The following is a 13,193-nucleotide window of genomic DNA, read 5'->3' as shown; positions in this document are numbered from 1 at the left end:
TAGTACACAGAGGCATTGTCATTGTACATGTCTGGCATCACACACACACACACACACACACACACACACACACACACACACACACGGCATTGTACAGCAGAATACACAGAGAATTTTGTGAAAACTGGAGAAGAGGGACAAAAGAGAAAGTGGCGCAGCTATAGATCGATCTTGTAGACAGTGCTGTGCTGTTCTCACTGACACAGACAACACAAAGCTGTCACACAGCAGACGCGCCATCGTGTTAACACCATGTCACTGTGCTTACTGTATCAATGCTCACAGTAAACACCGAGGAGATCTCGCTCTAAATATAGACCACACGAGTAGAGGTGTTACTAAAAACCCTGTATGTCTGTAGTACAATGCCTGTCTGCATTCACAAGACATTAGCTCCTATTATGAGATAAAGCAAAGTGAAATAAATGTTAAAACTCTGGAATGATTCATTGTATTGACAAGCTTTCTATCAATTATCAAGCTTTGTGCTGGACTTAATTTTGTTCAGTTTCCACATACAGTACCTGTGTGATCCTGATGCTGAAAAAATGATATGTCCCCTGTGTAGGGTATTTAACCCATCCTATCATCTGCCAGCTCAATGATTGTAATGCAGAAGGTGGATTCAGAACCACAGAGTAACCTGCATTTTAGTTACAGCACTGGTGTTGTATCTAATCAGTGTAAAGTATAAACCTGGCTGTACACCAAATAAAAAAATGTGTTGGAGGAAGATAACTGGTAGTGTTTTTTCTTCTTTCTTTGTATGTTTTTTTCTTTTCTAATTGCAATGGGGAAATGCATAGAAAAAACTGTGGGGCAAGGAAATCTGCTTGTGGGACACATGGGCTACTGATTTGTCTTCTCCTGGCACAATTTTGGCTTATCACAACAGATAGTGATTGGCAGGAGCATTTTCTTAGCAACCTGTAAACAGTAAAAGTCTTTTTTTCTTCTGCTACTGGGGTAAAGCAAAATACTCAGTAAAGGATGACTCAGTAAAGGATCGTTCTAAATTTGATGCAAAACTTTAAAATCTTCACAATGAAGTAAATCTGAAGAGATAGACATAAAATTTTGTAGACGTGACCAAAACAATTAATACTGAGCTATGATGCTACACACATAGAAGATTGTTCCTTTAGGTTTATCAGCAGCTCCTATTCTTCCAGATGAACGTGAGCAGTTGTACCTCTACCAATAAGCAGGGTTTAATTCATTGAGAAAAGAACAGATATACTGAGGCAGAGCACAATCTCTTACCTGTTCTGCTCCTCAAGCTTGGCGAGTAGTTCCACTTCATCCGGGCTAAGCTGGTTGGAGGACGGAGTTGACGGAGAAAGGCCGGGCGAGGACAGGGAGACGGTGGAGGATCCCACCACCGTGTGCAGTGAGGACGGAGCGGCCACCTGGCTAGCCATCTGACTGACCGTGTGTGACACTGAGTTCTTCACCCATGAAAGAGTCGAACTCAGCTTGCCTGCTACTTTGTCCGTCGCCACCTGTGGACAGAAAAATAAAAAAATAAAATAAAAAATTAAAAGTCATTAACTTTCAATGTGATTGGTGCAGAATGAGCTTAAAGTCGTCTGCTCAGTAGCTCAGACACCTGGAACAAGCAGATCTCATGTCTGGACAGCACACTGGAGAATTAATTCATGATTTTATCCACCCCTGAGCCCTGATGACTGTGTTCATCCAAATAATTCCACTTGAACATTTATGTTGGTAATGCCCACTGAGTTGTTTCACTGATGTCAAAGACTACTGTACATCTGCACTTGCTGACTTTAAACACATTGAAAATGAACCATGGCCTACTGCTACACTGCAACACCACTTGCTAAAATCATTTTTATAAAACTTTACTTAAAACTTTACTTAAAACAGGACTGGAAGAAAAGCAGCGGCAGCTGTGACGGCAGTACAGACACTTGTTTTGGAGATTAAGAGGATGTGAAATTAGATATCATTCTACGCAACCGAAAAAAAGCCTCACAGAACCGCCCCATAAACAGATTGCTGTTTAGATGACAAGTTCCTGTGGTTTTTTTTAATAATACAGTATATAAAAGTAATACAGTTTATAAAACAGAGAATCTGTTATACTAGCTGCAACACAGATACAGGGCTGAAAATGTCCTCTATTAAATGCAGACACAGCAGGCAGGATACAAGCTTGTACAGCAGATGTTTCAAGATCATCTCACACGGTGTGAAATCCCACATTCAGGTGTTCATGTCACCGGAAAATAATGCTGAAGGACGTGAAGGAAGGCTACTGGGGTCTTAAACGTTTTTCCTGGTCATGTGATAAATATATTCGGTCACATGTAACACATCTCATTGTAACTGTTTCGCTCATATAAATGCACATAAATATAATTTTACATTTTTACATTTTTATAAGTACTGTACAATACCAGCATTTTTGTAATAAATAAATGCATAAAGAAGTCAAATAACCAGGTCAGGTTTCCAAAACACAGAAGTAAAAATATATGCATAACTCAAAAGGAAGAGCTATAAATATCTACAAAATCAAATGATTAATACTCGCTTAGTCATCCGATATCCCACACTGATGTTAAAAAAGAAAAAAGAAAACACTCAGTATTTAGCAAACATGTTATGGGGCTGGGCATTTCTTCTACTAGTGTATTTGCTGAATAAGGACTTCATCAGGACTCTGTCTACTGACAGAAAAGCAAGCACAGCAAGTTACGAAACAAAGACAGCTGGAAGTCAGCTGGATGTGGACCTTACAGCACAGACTCAAACGACACTGGCTCAGGAAATAACCGTTATATAAAATATATCGACTTCCTCTAACAAAGAGAGTGCTGTCTAGTGCAAAATATTTTTTTTTCTTCAAATTGCCTTTAAGAATGTTTTTCCCCCCAAAAGAAAAATGTAAGGAAATTATTCTCTGGAATGGGAATCTAACACAAGCCAAACTGGGAACCAAAGTTAGAGAGACAACTCTGTGCTTGTACAAAGAAATAGCAATCAACTAGTGAATGTTTTGTGAATAAAGTTACGTTCTAATTTTAACTAAAATGCAAATTCATCCTATATACAGTATATGTTGATGTTTGTGCCACACTGTAGAACTGTGTAATCTAAAAAAAAAGTGTTATCCTAATTACTTTAAATGCTTTAAAAATATTGCTTGCTTACCTAAAGAGCACCTCCTTCTTGAGCAGGACACGCTTAAACAGTAATTCCATCCAAAAGTTGTTTAAAACAAACTGGGATTAAAAAACACACACCGAGTAATCAGGCCATCAAACATCTTACTGCCGGTTCGCTGAGACTGTAGCCATTTGACAAGCACCTGATTGTCACCGTGTCACTTAGGATCAAAGTGCACACAAAGTAAGCGACCGGAGATTAGACAATGTGTGCTAGCATCAGTCTTAGACAATGTGGCATTACAGCTGAAGGGCCTCTGAAGCTGGAATTAACCTAGCAGAAGAAAGCACCGTGTGACGTGTATGATGTTACCAGTTAAAACACACTTCATGTCGGTAACCCCAGGGGAAGTGTGTCTTCAGATGACAGCCTTCTTCTTATTTGAAAGAAGCACTTCTGCGAATCCAGAGTGAACCAGCTTTCATTTCCGGACTGCAAGTTAAAACTAAATGCGTTGAGCTTCGTGAAATTAAAAGCCACGTATGACGAGGCGACGGTGCCCACTGAATCCTGAGAAACAATAGATCTGTTCTGGAGAGGGATTTATCACTCCCTGCACTCTACTGATGAAGGAGAGAGCAAGAAAAAAAAAGTGCAAGAGGTGGGGCCTGGACAGGAAGCAAAACACAAGAGCAAAGTGCAGTTAGAAGGAGAAGTAAACTGAAGGAATACGCATTAAGCAACCAGAAAGATGTCTGAAAAGAGCCTGTGTTTAGATGTGCTCCATAGTGCTCCTACTGATACTATCAAGAAACAATATCAATAGTTTTTATGAGTTATTACAGCGATCGTCAGCATTGTAAAAACGCTTAGAAATTCAAACTTTAAGAAGCTCACAAATTTCCCATGTTTTAAGAAATACAACACTTCCGCTTGTTCCACACAGACTATATATATATAAAAATATGTACATTAGTGTTATAGAATATTATATATATATATATTATATATATATATATATATATATATATCGCCAAGGGTCTTGGTTTCAGATTTGCAGAAGACAGCAGCATTTTCACATCACTAATTATCCAAATTTATTATTTTCATATTGGTTTTAGGACTATTTTGGATGCAGTTGAACAGAGAAACCAAACCAATTCCCCTACTGATGAAACAACAAAAAAAAGTCTAGGGTAGTTTTCACACTGGACATGTTCCCGTTCCCCCACAAACATTGGTCTGGTTTTTGTCTTACTTGGTTTCATCTGTGCATTTGCGTTCATCTTTCTTCATCACAAACATGTATGGAGTAAACAACCAACCGTTTTTCTTTTTGTTCATATATTAATGCTATGGTGTGCAGTAAGGCATCTCACCTCTTCTGTATCCCTCAAAGTTGCTCACTCATGACACACATGAAACTAAAGATGTTGTCAATGGCTAAAAGGTTACTGAACAAGTGCAGACCTGAGTAGAAGTCGTGTTCACGTTGACGGGATTCATGGCACGTTCCAATTCAATTAGACTCACACCACCTACTGCATGGAGTCACAGTCCTGGTACCACCGAGTGTGTTCTGGTCCACAGGACGGTTTACCAGATGACAAATGCAAACAGTGCTCCGTACATCATCTCTAGTGAAGCAATGAATGAAAACGTGACAACTAACTGATTTGATTCATTCATATAATTTAAGTTGGTTTCCAATATTTTTGTTAGATTTAAAAAATCATTCATGTTTCATTGCTCTAGGTTTTTTTACTTCAGTGTTGTTTGTTTGTGGCGCCGTTCATATAACACTATGCATTATTTGAGTTTCAGCAAACATTTTGGGGTGTTTTCTTGAGTTTCCTCAAACAAATCTGCACCATATCCAGCAGTTCAATGAAAGGTCAAGCAAGTCCATGTAACGGTTATTATTTTTAGGCCCCAGGTCTTCTGTATTGTCAGCCAAATGACAAAATATACAACTGGGATACGTTGCATAATCCAGCATTACAGTGATCAAACTAATATGTAAAGCAACACAAAAGGGAATCAAGCTTCTGACATTGTCATACCAGACTTCCATACCACATCTCCATTGAAACCCTTCTGACTGAAGAGCCGAGTTAAGGAGGTGAAGGATAATCCATTAGACTTGCAAAAGTGATATTTCCCTGTTCAAAACTGACAATTTAAAAAAAAAAAAAAAAAAAGGCTCCCACGTTGTACAAGAGAGCAGTGTTCGCCCCTTCGTCCTGAGATTACAAATTCTCACCACGGCGATTCCAAAGACATCTAATGAAAAGTGCTGTCAGGGTGGGAGGGGTGTTATTCTCTCTTGAATCCTCTATGAATCACAAAAAACACTAGAAGGGGTGGAAAGCGATTCACTGGGAAAAAGCATCAAATCTCCTGCGTCACTCCTCCGCTTCTTCCTTACATCACACAACATGTGCTGCAGTTTAAGAAGTGTGGCTTTCAGGCTTCACGTCTCAGAGAAACCATGAGATCTGTTGTGTGTCTGGGAACTGGCCCAGAATTCCAGGTAAAATGGATTTTACTTGTTCTCAGTTTTGAAATTAATGCAACAATCTGGAAGTCTGAACTATGAATATTTTTGAACTCAAAAGTATGGAATAAACATAGACACTGAAACATAGTCTATGAAAGTGTTCCTTCAACAAGCTCCCCAGAAATGGTTGTCAAGCTTTCTCATAACAGCAGACTCAGTGCACAGTGTTTAAGTCTCCCCACCCTCTTTATAACCCTCCTGTCCTCAGCAGCACAGCTGTTACAGAGCTAGAGTGCATTTGCACAGCTGCTGTGGAACTGCACACACACACACACCCCCATGCGCACCCCCTGCCCGTGCACGCACACACACACACACACACACCCCCGCGCACGCACCCACACACACATACACCCGCATGCACACACACACACCCACACACACACGCATACACACACGCATACACCCCCATGCACACACCCACATCCCCACACACCCAGAAAAGTAGCCGCTTCATTTCCTCTCTTCATTGGTTCTGAGATTTTCGAGTGAAGGCAGCTGAGATTGTCAAAACCTCTATTCAAATTCATCAGTACAAAAGGCAAAAAAACTTCAAACTTGAATGTTGATGATCCCATATTCTACTCACTGCACTTAAGTCTGTTAAAAGAAACAAGAAACCGAAATGTTTTGCTTGAGTAAGTAAGAAAATGGCTCTCAATAATTGTAAATAAAGTTATTTGGCATGTAAATTGTTTCCAGTATGTATTTAATGGTGTGACTGTTTCTGTGACTCGACCTTACACACTGAATGAAAAGGAATATGTAGTATGTCAGATTTAAGAAAAAGATTTGACTGCTTAGGATCAACTTAATTAAACGTTTTTTTAATTACTACAGTATATTGAATGATGTTGAATAAAAACGCGATCAATTCAAATAGTATTAACAGTTCCATCTCACAAAGGATGTTGGCTCTGATAAACTAGAACTATAGTATTAAATTTTGGTGCTTAATATATGCACAGCAGAAAAGCACAGTGGTGATGTTTCAAAACAAGTTTTGTGGTTTCCAGTCTCAGCTCAGGTGTGCGCTTCCTGGATGTCTCAAAACATGTTATGCCCCTTTTCCACCGAGGCAGTTTGAGTGCTGGTTCGGAGCCAGAGCCTAATTTATAATTAGTTCTTTCTTTTTGACACCCAAAGCACCGGCTCTGAACCAGGAAAAGTGGTTCTTAAAGTAGCACCAAAACGTTGCTGGTCTAGACTTAAGATCCGCTTGCGTCAGAGGCTGTGGGCGGGGCTACTGTTACCAACAAGACAAAAGAGAATGTCGTTAGCGCCATTTTAAAATCCTTTTAAATTAGGATTCTCCACGTTTGGATGCCAATGTAGGTTCGCAAAGCCATGAGCATTAACAGTAAAGCAACATCTGCCATTGTTGATGTGTTTGTGTTTGCAGCTGCTGCTGCGCTAATGTTGCTGTAGAACGTTGTATACAGTGATGTAAGACTTGGCTCTGTGATGGCTCTCTAGCCCATGGAAAGGCAAACCGGTTCTTAGAAGGTTCGCCAGTAGAACCAACGTCGAACCAGCACCCGGTTCTTTCTGGTGGAAAGGGCACAATAGATGTACGAAATATAATTAGGTTAATGTTACTCAGTTCAGTCACGTAAAAATAATGTAACTGATATTTAATTAGGTCAGTTCAAGATGATTTTTTCCCCACTGTGTGCTGAAAGCTCAACTGTGGACTCTACAATTCAACTCTACTGTGGATTCCATTTAACAACAGACACTTTACTGAAATTCAGATGTAGATTTAGATCGCTAATGAGCAAGCCAGAGGTGACGATAGCAAGAAAAACCTCCTGAGATGAACTAGAAAAAACCTTGAGACGAACCAAGCTCAGATGAGGATCTGTCCTGTTGTGGTTGACACCGGATTGTGCCATTATCAATTATAGTTTACAGATAGAGAAGAGTAATTACAAATGACGGTAAGTGTGTTATAAGGATGTTCATTATGAGTGTACTGTACAGTTTCTCTAGAAATAAACAGATTCTGTCTTGGGAGAAAAGGTCTTTTTAGTTCACTGGTAAGACAGAGTGCCATCATATGCAACACTGTGCTCATACTGCTGCAAATAACAGAAATTAGCCTGGGGTCATGCATCAGGTAGCGACTGTGTGTGTGTCATAAAAAGAAAACACCAGATAAATTTTATTAATCCTATTTCAGGACAGGATTTCGTAATTCTGCAGTAAATAAACTTAAAGTCAATCAAATTCTATGATATTTGAAAAAACTTGAATTTTATTCTAAACTACCACAGATTTGGGCCACACATATTCTGCTAAAGCCCTCTCTGATTTAAGTACAGCTGCTATAGAAAGCAATCACATGTGTGTCCATGTGCGTCGATTCAAGTAGTTTTCCACAAAGTAAAGCACAAAATACTGTCTCTGAAAAATCATGCATTTTTGGCCACAATAACAATCGCAAAAAAGCTCTGTCCTCCGATCCAAATTGTTGTATTCTATTGATAGATCATTTTGCTTGTTTTCTAGAAATAAATGCTAGGAATCAGAAAAAAATATCTGCCAAAGACTACTTCAAACTTAATATTAATGGAAGGATTGGTTTAACTATCTTATATTTGGGTAATGGTAAAATAATATCCATTAAAAAAAATAAGGTAAATTCAAGGTAATTCCAACGGAATGCATCAAAATATTCCAATCCAATACATATTTGTACACGTTTGTGTTGCAAATCAGTTCCGTATTATTCCGTCACCTTTGCAGCTATAAAACGAGCAAACGATATTCTCTTTTGTAATGAACTTGCACATAAGTCAGGATCGTCAGTGAGAAGACATGACAAGCAGAATTCAAAATGTAGTTAACTTTCAATAAGGAGGACAAAGAAAAATAGACCTATGTCCTATGTATATTTACATTTATGGCATTTGGCACCTCTTATCCAGAGCAGCCTTCCTTGTGGGCCCAAGAGTGGCAGCTTGGTGGCACTGGGATTCAAACTCACAACTGTTTATAGTCCAACACCTTAACCACTGAGATACCTCATCCCCATAAATTAGGTACAATCGGGCATTCGCAAAACATGTGAAAAAATATGGCAGTTATACATTAATTGTAGTTTTATTTTGAATCTCTTTTTAAAAAAATGATGTATTGTCTGTAGATGACTTTGAAAGGTGATGCGGCAGCAGTTGGGAAGTTTCCACCACACTCACTCTCAGTCCAATAATTCACGGTTCCAGATGGATTTGATAGAGAGAGATTTTGTTATGTAATCATAAACATTGAAATGATTAGAAAACTTGAATAATATTAAAATTCTTGAATATATTTAAAATGTTTGTTGTGCGTGTTGCAATTTCCATGGTCCCTACTGGAGCCCCTGGATGGAGAAATAGTCATACAGAGCACAGTGGTGACTATTATGAAGATTGAAGCTACAGTAATAAGCCACCAAGTGCTGATCCGTTTAGCTGTGCAACACTGAAGCATAATTACAGACAGATGCCACTGCACTTTAGCAAATAATCACATGAACAAAGCCTGTGATTAAACTTAAACAGTTGATGCTCTGCAGGGACCCACACCTACACATCCAGCCCGGTGCACAAACACAGGAAACGCTAGAAAAGGTTTATAGAAATACACCCTGAACCTAACCCTGTTTTCAAAGTCAAGGGCAATGTGAGATATTTTCCAGCTCTGATAAGCAGCATGCTTTCACTGTAACGAGGAAAAAAGTTATTTTAGATTTAGCAGAGTGCAAAACCTTGACCAAGACACAAACCAACAGCCATCACGATTGATGAAACTTTAGAAAAAGTCGAGTGCGGTCTACAAAAATGGTTGTCATTAACGCCTAGAAACTATCAATGTAGTTTTAAAGAGGATCAAGAAGTAGTTCTGCTTTCATATCATATCAGGATTAAAGGGAAAACTCCACCCTGACACACATTAAATGCGCTTGCTATTTCCAAGAGCGGTTGTTTGTAGCTGATGTCAGCAGGCGGAAATTGGCAGCGCATTCCTATTAAGCATCAAGAAATACAGGTTTCACTGTTTAGCCGTGAAAAAAAAAAAAAGAAAAAGAGCTTCTATTCTCAGTCACCAGTTACCAGCTACATTTAAAGTCATATTAACAAGAAATTCAATGTAAAAGTCGTGAAGACATCAAAACATTGGTCTCAATTCTATTTATGTAGCGATTTTAACAATGGACATCCGTTTGAAGTGTAAAATTTTATCACTATATGATGGTAAAGATCTATAATGTAATGCACTATACGAAACAGCTGCACTCATTAAAGACTAGCCTTGAGAACACAAGCGCAGGAGTGTCGATGACGGTATTGGCGTGAAACATAAAGCTCTGGAACCTGATCTGTTTTAGCACAGTGTACAGGTGAGTACGTGACAGATTTTAACAGCCTGAAGGACTAAAGCGCTGCTGCACTGTTCTCTTTCAAAAGAGATGAATATGACAGACTGGAACTCAGAATTTTCTCATTGTCAAATGATGATTATTTTCTTTCATGCCGCTGTTCAGTCAGGATGGAACATAAACAGAGAGCAGTGTTATTTGGCCAAATTCATACCAGGTAACTGTTTTTTTTTTTTTTTATTGGAATCCATTTAAAAATCCTCCTGCTGGTTGTTAAGGATTTTGCTCCAGCTGTCCAAATATGTTCCACAATAGACGAGTTGCTGCCTCAGAGCACACACCTTTCAACAGATCAATATACACACCCAAACAGCATAGTGAACTTTCCCAGACATGAACACAGACATTACTTTACTGAAAAACAATGTCTCTCTGTAAACATTTTACAATCCATGTTTCTACGTTTAGCCAAAACAAATCACCCCTGATGTAAAAGAAGCTAATATTTGAGACACAGCAATGGGAAGGTTCAGCCATCTGACACTCAGTTAAATTAATCAATACGACAGCCAGCTCTTCTTACAACATGGCAACACACCAGGAAAACACAGTGGAGGTTTCTGCATTTCTGCCACTTTCTACAATATCGCTGATAAAATCTTTTTTACTACCAACAAAACTACAATATCAGGTTTTTAAGGTGGACGTGGTACAAGCTAGTTGCACCATTCTGGGACGTGCAGTCATAAGAAAATAAAACATGTGGTGTGGTAACCGCAAATAACTGAACGTTGTCTCAGACCACATCACACCCACATGCTGTTGATTATTATTTTCTCAAACACGCCTATGTATTGTTTTATTCCTTGCTTATAATACGACTTCTCACATTATGAAACAGCACCGCTTAAACAAAAAAAAGTACATTTGAAAAAACATGATTTGACACCATGCTGAAAAAGGTTTGTTGGGAATAAGGGGCTTTAATCGAAATGTCCTCAATGTGCCATGTCTAATTCAGCTAACTGACAGAAAAACTGTCTAGGATTATTACAGAAAGGTGCAATGTGTTCCCCAAAGTTGAGATGCACAGCAAGACAGCCGTCTGTACAAGCTCAGCCTACCATCTCTCTCTCTCTCTCTCTCTCTGCCTTTAACACAACCCCAACACTGTATGCTATATCATCATTTAACTAAATTCACTTCTCACACCCTGCTCACACAAACACGCGAGCAAATAAAACCTACACTTTCTCCTGTACTCACAAAGGGTCTTCCCATGAGGCCTGATGGCATTTGCTCCCTGATTATATGTGACTAAATCCCTGATTTGCCACTGAACTCTTTGTAACAGAATAAATGAGTCTTCTACCATGCTGCGTTCATGAACACTGTCCTGTGTTCAAACCTGCTGGATGCAGAAATGCCCTCAATCACAAGTGGAGTCTTAACGAAAATCCTCTGCATGAAGCAGAGACCCAGGGTGCAGAAACACTCTCCCTGCATAGGTTCAAGTGTGAGGAAAGAACACTGGCAGAATACTAAATGAGGGCGCATGGTGAACATGAAGCCCTTTCCAATGAAAGGCAAAGTACAGCTCTAGGACAGTGGAATGAGCAACGTGAGAATGGCCAAGGAACTTTGTTGTTAGGGAAGCAGAGCCTGGCAAGGGGTAAGAACCAGTAGAACGACACTAAAAGCACATTTTCTCATGAACCAGTTTACATTATACACATGCATATTCTGGCCCATGCTGAAATATTTGAAACACGTGACTTCAATGAATTTTCACAGACAGTGCACGGTAGCACTCTTCCTTCTGCCTGGCTTGAATGAATGAAATTTCCTTTGCATTTCACAGTCACATGGCAGGGTGGTGTGCAAGAGAATTTCAATCAGCTCACCCTACCAGGCACACATTCAACTTGCATCTAAGAAGAGCTCGGAAACATAAACATGGTGAGGGAAGGTTGGAAGACAGCCAGAAATTTCACGTCAATTTACACAGATATAAGGGAGAAACAGTAATAGAGCTAAGAACATTATTAAAGGCACAGACACTTGCTTTAACAACATAGACACATAAGAGACAAAGAAAATTGTTTATTCATGTTTATTCATGTTAAGAAACCTGATACTTCCTATATAAGATGACTGGCAGAGGGTCTTTTTAAAACAGGCTCAAAGACATCTGACAAGTACAGACAAGACAAGCTCTTCTGTGTGGTCTCCAACTACTCCTCTTTCAAACCACTAACACATCAGACATAAGACAAGAGAATGCAGCAACACACACACACACACACACACACACACACACACACACACACACACACACACACACACACACACACACAGATCAATATGTTCAAACTCTGCCAACTCTTCTTTTGGTTCAACTAGGCAAGTCTGAGTCTACTCTAATCCACATTTAACCACTATGCACACACTTTATATAACAACAAATGCACAAATTGACAAAGGATTAATTCAGAACTAGTGAGGATGAGCTTTCAAAGTAGACATCATCAGCAAAATCACAACAAAGCTTGAATTCTCCTTAAAAAGGTTTCTACCAACAGCAGATGTGAGGTCCAAGCTGACGTCTTGCTTGTTTTTGAGTTATCAAGATTTGGATTGAAAATATTCAACTGAAGTCAAGAAGGCTAAGAAGGCTAAGAAGAAGGCTAAGAAGAAGAAGAAGAAGAAGAAGAAGAAGGCTAAGAAGAAGAAGAAGGCTAAGAAGAAGAAGAAGGCTAAGAAGAAGAAGAAGGCTAAGAAGAAGAAGAAGAAGAAGAAGAAGAAGAAGAAAGCAGCATGTGGTAGCCTATTGGTTAAGGTGTTGGGCTACCAATCGGAAGGTTGTGAGTTCGATCCCAGGTCCACCAAGCTGCCATTGTTGGGCCCTTGAGCAAGGCCTTTAACCCTCAATTGCTCAGCTGTATAAAAAATGAGATAATGTAAGTCACTCTATATAAGGGCATCTGCCAAATGCTGTAAATGTAAGAAGAAGGAATGCAGTGGCTAACAAGGTGGCAAAGAAGAAGAATTTTCTGGGTTCGATGTTGATTTCCACCGCTGCAATTAATACAAGATTAAAAGAAAAAATCCCCTGGTCATTCCCAGACCCTA

The 13,193-nt window shown here is 39.3% G+C and overlaps 1 protein-coding gene across 5 annotated transcripts in view; it reads right to left on the bottom strand.

Moving 5' to 3' along the window:
* The window catches only part of evi5b (ecotropic viral integration site 5b), a 56,392-nt gene that overhangs the window by 39,828 nt on the left and 3,371 nt on the right, over positions 1 to 13,193 (bottom strand). For 3 of the 5 annotated variants that reach the window (XM_060867698.1, XM_060867703.1, XM_060867700.1), the window contains exon 2: positions 1,264 to 1,502. In XM_060867698.1, coding sequence (XP_060723681.1) covers positions 1,264 to 1,502 — 239 coding nt within the window. Of the gene's footprint in view, positions 1 to 1,263; positions 1,503 to 3,180; positions 3,732 to 13,193 lie in introns of those variants that run through there. The other 2 variants (XM_060867699.1, XM_060867702.1) reach the window with 2 other exon arrangements.

The sequence above is a fragment of the Tachysurus vachellii genome, chromosome 4, assembly GCF_030014155.1.
Source record: "Tachysurus vachellii isolate PV-2020 chromosome 4, HZAU_Pvac_v1, whole genome shotgun sequence".
NCBI classification, from domain to species: Eukaryota; Metazoa; Chordata; class Actinopteri; order Siluriformes; family Bagridae; genus Tachysurus; species Tachysurus vachellii.
This window is presented reverse-complemented; position numbering and strand designations above follow the sequence as displayed.